Source organism: Sciurus vulgaris, assembly GCF_902686455.1.
Source record: "Sciurus vulgaris genome assembly, chromosome: 15".
In the NCBI taxonomy this organism is placed as follows: domain Eukaryota; kingdom Metazoa; phylum Chordata; class Mammalia; order Rodentia; family Sciuridae; genus Sciurus; species Sciurus vulgaris.
This window is the reverse complement of record NC_136476.1, coordinates 60,625,113-60,630,670: the sequence shown is the minus strand read 5'-3', so window position 1 is coordinate 60,630,670 and position 5,558 is coordinate 60,625,113. Positions and strand designations below refer to the sequence as shown.

At 37.2% G+C, this 5,558-nt stretch overlaps 1 protein-coding gene across 1 annotated transcript; it reads right to left on the bottom strand.

The window, feature by feature from the left end:
• Positions 1–1,177: 1,177 nt before the first annotated feature.
• Positions 1,178–3,303, bottom strand: LOC306645785 (chromobox protein homolog 1-like). The gene has a single exon (XM_079113865.1). It carries the CDS (start codon positions 3,102–3,104, stop codon positions 2,544–2,546), a length of 561 nt encoding a protein of 186 aa, XP_078969991.1. The 5' UTR covers positions 3,105–3,303; the 3' UTR covers positions 1,178–2,543.
• Positions 3,304–5,558: the final 2,255 nt, after the last annotated feature.

The following is a 5,558-nucleotide window of genomic DNA, read 5'->3' as shown; positions in this document are numbered from 1 at the left end:
TTCACAGATTTATTCAAAATAAAATATAACAAAAAAGAACATTTCCTTGGGTATATTTAAGCAAGGATTTCTTACATGAGATGTCAAAAGAACAATTAAAAATTAATTGGACCTCATAAAAATTGAGAGGATTTGTTCTGTGAAAGTCAAACATAAGAGAATAAGATGAGCTTCAGATAAGGAGAATATATTACGAATCACACCTCAGACAAAGTACTTATCTGAACTATGTAAAGAAATTGAATTGATAGGAAATAATGTCTACTAGAAAATAAGAGTCAAAAGTCAAAAATTAATAGAAGTAGAATCAATTTGATTGCCTTATTTTGGTTAGAAATCTCTACCTTTATCTCTTAACATCTTAAAGAAGAATAGCTTTCAAAATTGTAGGTGCCTACCTTGAGGTTCAAATATTAATCCCACAAAATTTGCTCAGAGGAAATCAAGACAGGGAGAAAAAGGAAGGGCCACGAGCTTGGGAACTGTTATTAATAGAGAGGCGAGGCATCTCTAGTTGGTAGCAGACAGTCATCTGCAACAGTAAGTGAGCGACACATGCAAGTGCAATCACTCATCTGAATTCAGCAAAATGGTATATGTTATAGTCCACTAGCCATGTACTCTTTAGCACAATGACTGGGGTTATATGGATTCCTTAAGAAAAGATCACTCAAAAATTTTGGAAATTTATCCTAATGGTGAAAGACATATACTTAAGTTCAAAGGTAGAACTCAAATTTTTTTCAGAGAAAATTGAATAATAATGATAGGCTATATCTAAGTAATGAATTTATTCAAAAAGTTGTCATCAATAGAAACTTAGAATGAGTAGCCTAAAGAAAGCAACAAAGAAAGAAACCTTATCTAAGAACAGCAGTTACGTGATGGGATTGAAGATGTAAGGGAAAGGATGGGGAGGTAAGCTAATGCAGCAAATCAGACTGCTTCGAGGGATAATCAAGTCAGTTTGACTGTGATAATGTCACACACTAACCATTCTTAGAAGTGGAGATGAGGTACCTGGGCTTATTTAAATGTTTTCTCCCTCATATTCACAATGAATTCTAAAGTGGCAGAACCAGTGAAGGGGACGTTCAGTCAGACAAGGTGTTTGCTTAAGTTTTCTGCTTAAGAAAAACAAAACAAAAAAAATCAAATCCCTCAATTTTTTTTTAATAAATCTATAGTTTTATTAAGACAAAAACTGACAGTGTGTATGAAGTTTACATTTAAACAAATATTTCACAGAAACCTAACACATGCCTAAAAAGATTTTACAATGTAGCTCTAGATGCAGGTCTAGATGATATATTCAAGAACTTTTGGATTTCATGATTCAAGACAGCATTTTGGGTATCAGTTATTTCATAAGATTTTTTTCCTTAACAAAAATTTTAGTATCTTTAAAGTGAACCACTGCCCCAATATGAAAGCTAATCTCCTGAGACCAGGGCTTTTGAAACCACTCAACCTTTTGAATTGACTTAATGAAACTTTTGTGCTGTCAGTGACTGAACCCTGCCACTAAAGGTTTCAGAGTTCAAAGTTTAAAAAGCAGAGGCTCCAACAGTTTCCATTCAGAGAGTATGGGCCCTCCTCTTTGCACTCTTCCCATCTCCAATACCGCCTTTGGCCCCTTCCCTAGTACTTCAGCCAGTGGCTTAGCTGGACAAGCTGATTTTATTTATAAATTTATAATTGGAAAAGAAAGGATCTTTTTGTCTAATTGCAAGAATTAGCACCTCTAAGACAGAATGATCTGCCTGTGTATACTCTTCAATAAAAGACCTTCCCATCTCAGTCAGTTTCTATCTCCAGAATGGCAGCTTTGGTAACTTATCAACTGGCTTAGTCCTTTGTGGGGAACAACATTAACTCAGGCAGGGAACACCTTGGCTTATAGGTTTCAGGCATTCACAGCTTTTAAACAGTCTCTCACAGTCCTCATTTATGGTGCCAATGACATTTTTTTGAAAAAAGTAAAATATTCTGGACATAGAACCAAATCATTAGTTACTTGCTCTTTCCATTGTTTCACTGCTTTCCCAATCAGGCCCCAAATTTTAACGAAAATGATCCTACTCATCTCCCTTCTTCCCCACCCTATCCCTCCCACCCCAAATAATACACCAGTAATAGCCAAAACTACACACATGCTACGCTGTAAAAATGCAGAATTAACACTATTGGGAAGAAGGCTGTGGGTTGTGGAATGCTCTTTGAAGATCAACAGTATTTTTTGCCTTCCCACACCCAATTCTGCAAATGTCCTCCTTCATAGAAGGCTCCTTGCTTTTCTCAATCAAGTGCAGAATGGGTCGCCTTGAAACACTTACCCTTTTCCCCTCCACTGGGATGGGTGTGCAAACTAGACAGCTTGGAACGGCTTTAAAGCACTTGGGCTGCTGCAGGGCACAGAAACTAGACTGGCTCTTCAAAGGACATCTTCTCAAGCCACCTTTATGGTGTCAAGACAAGTAGAACTCCTTCCCTCCCCACTTAAACACACAATCAGAAGTGACAGGGGCTGGTACTCAGGAGAGTTAATTCTTGTCATCTTTTTTGTCATCATCCTCCGAGGGGTAGGAATGCCACCTCAGCCTCTCCTCATAGAAGGATATGACAACCTGTGGGCACTTGACATTGGCTTCCTTGGCAGGTACCAGGTCAGCCTCATCAGAGTTTTTCCATTTCATGAGGAACATGAGCTCTCCACTGGAGTCTGTAGCTCCAATAATCCGCTCCGGCTCCAAACCCCGGGCAAAGCCCCGTGGCTTTCCAGACTCCTCTTTTTTCTTCTTTGGTTTGCTCTCTTCTCCCTTATCTTTAGAATCAGAATCAGCTTTACGCTTGCCTCCCTCTGATTTATCTGTCTTGTGTGCTGTTTCCTGTGACTGTAGAAACTCAGCAATGAGGTCGGGACAATCCAGGTTCTCTTCTGGCTCCCACGTGTTGTCCTCATCTGAGAAACGCTTCCACTTTAGGAGGTACTCCACTTTGCCCTTTACGACCCGACGATTGAGACCTTTTTCCACCACATATTCCTCTTCTTCTTCTTCTCCTAGTACCTCCTCTACTTTCTTCTTGTTTTGTTTTTTCCCCATGGTGCCCGCCAGCTTTCTGGTGTAAAGGGTGGCGCTGCTCAGAGCAGCGCCCAAGAGTCCAGGAGGAATCGGTGTCGCGCCACTAGCGAGTCGCGGCGGGCCAGCCGGGGTAGTGGCGCCCAGGAAAGCAACAAGCCGGGTGGCCACAGTTGAAGACCTAGCTGAAGCGGCGTACCGCAGGCCCAGGCCAACGGCCCTCACCTCACCTCAGAATTTTAATGAATTGCTTAACTGCATTCTGTGCATTTGGACAATGAGATACTCAAGATCAGAGTAATGACATCTGCAGACGTCACTTCTCAAGAGCTAACACTTTTTTTTTTTTTTTTTTTTTTTTTGCGGTGCTGGGGATTGAACCCAGGGCCTTGTGCTTGTGAGGCAAGCACTCTACCAACTGAGCTATCTCCCCCATTTAATATGTGATGATGATGATGATGATAGAATTTATTTTCTTAATGCTTGCTATACTTTTCAAGTGTACTTCATGTATTAACACATTCAGATCTTCCCATAACCTTATGAATGAGTAATTATCCTTGTTTTGCCAATGAAGATAAAACTTGTCAATTAGAATTGAAATTCTCCCAAATTTTTAGCATTTATCCTTGTCTCTAGGTCACCATCAAACATTGAGTTTGGAAGTATGACGACCCCAAAATGAAATCAATAGGAGGTGGTGTTAGATAATTCATACATAGATTATTAAAGCTCAGAGAACAAATACAGGGTTTTGTTCCCTAAATTAGTAAACACAATAATAACAACAATTTGACATCTATTTTTATTCATTTAGCAACTAAATATGAAAAGAAAAAAAGAAGGAATGAAGGCAAGAAGGAAAAAAGAAGGAAACGGAAGAAGGAAGGAAGCATGGAAGGAAGGAAAGAAGGAAGGAAAGGAAATAAAGAGCAAAGGAAAAATCAGTGTTATTTACAGTTAACATTTGTGGAAAAACTGCCAAATCAACTTCACATGTAAAATAGTATTGTTTTCTTTTTGAAAGCATTTTAAAACTTTTTAAAGGACTTTATAAGTGTATACATTAGTGCTTATGAATGCAAGGAAAAGTGATAGAAAACCAATTACTAAATGATGTGCATTTGCATAAGACTGCCACCTTATTTTTAAAACATATTTTTAAGGAACTAATACACACCAGTACTAATATGAAACACTTTACAGTGAAGAGTAAAAGAAATAGTGCGGTGACAAGCTTGCACATAAAAACCTTTGCAGAGGTAGTCAATCTCCCATTGTCATACCTGGCTGACTCAGTACTTCAATGATGTATTTTGGAAAAAGGATTGTCAATCAAAGTAGATACGATGCATCTATAAATGTATCATAAATTAGAACTTTTTAGTGCTAGACATTCTTTCTGTGAGTGGCAGTATAGAGGGCTGAAACTTTATTTTAGACGTAAAGATATTTAGGAAATTTACCAATTATTTCATATTTAGCAACAATGAATTTCCAAACTAGGATGATAGTAATAGCACGTATTAATGTCATTCCAAACAATTTCCAAAGGAGACACTGCATCTAACTACCTTCCCTGAGTGTCTCTTCCTCACCTAGTGACATTTTCTGACTTTTTTGTTGCCCTAAAAACAAAGAATGGTGGTTTTGGAGAACATTTCTTCTTTAATTGTGCTAATATTTCTTATCTACATCTCATTGGGATAAAACTCAATTTTTTCATAATAATATAAAAATAGGTATAGTTTAATTTTTATTTAAGAAATAATATAATTTATATATGAACTTTGTAGTAGTAAGGGATTTACTTACTTTTAAGATTCTGAAATTTAAGGGCACAATTGATCAATATGAATCCAATGAAAGAATTCAACTTCAGATGTTAAAAGAGGTATGTGAGGGATATGTGATTCCAACATCAGAACAAATCATGGACACTGAAATTGGAGCCTGCCTTGAATTGAAGAGTATTTTAGACCAAAGGATACTAATGAAAATGTATTGAGGGATAATTGGCCTCTGGCACCTATCAAAGTTTAGATGTTGATAGGGTTTCTGAAAATAAGTAAGCTCTTTGTGTTTTACTGAGTAATGAACTAGAATTTTCTTTCTGCTATTTTTTTTTTTTTTTTGGTAAAAGATACTTTAATTTTTATACAACTTATATAAATCATTTTTTTAAATGACACAATAATTGTAAATGTTTTTGAAGTAGAGTATGGTATTTCATGTATAGATTGTGCAATGATCAAACTGGGATATTTAGACCATTAACCACCTCAAATATTTGTCAGTTCTTTGTGATGAGAGCATTTAAAATCCTCTCTTATAGCTATTTTGAAATATGCAATACCATTGACTAAAGTTACACTCCTGTGCAATAAAACACCAGAACTTATTCCTCCTAACTGTAACTTTGCACTTTTGACAGATGGCTCTCTCCCTCCATCCTCCTCTCCCCCTGCCCTCTGGAGT

What these genes read in the sequence shown, in the direction of transcription:
- LOC306645785 (XM_079113865.1), bottom strand. Translation starts at nt 3,104, where the DNA reads ATGGGGAAAAAACAAAACAAGAAGAAAGTAGAGGAGGTACTAGGAGAA.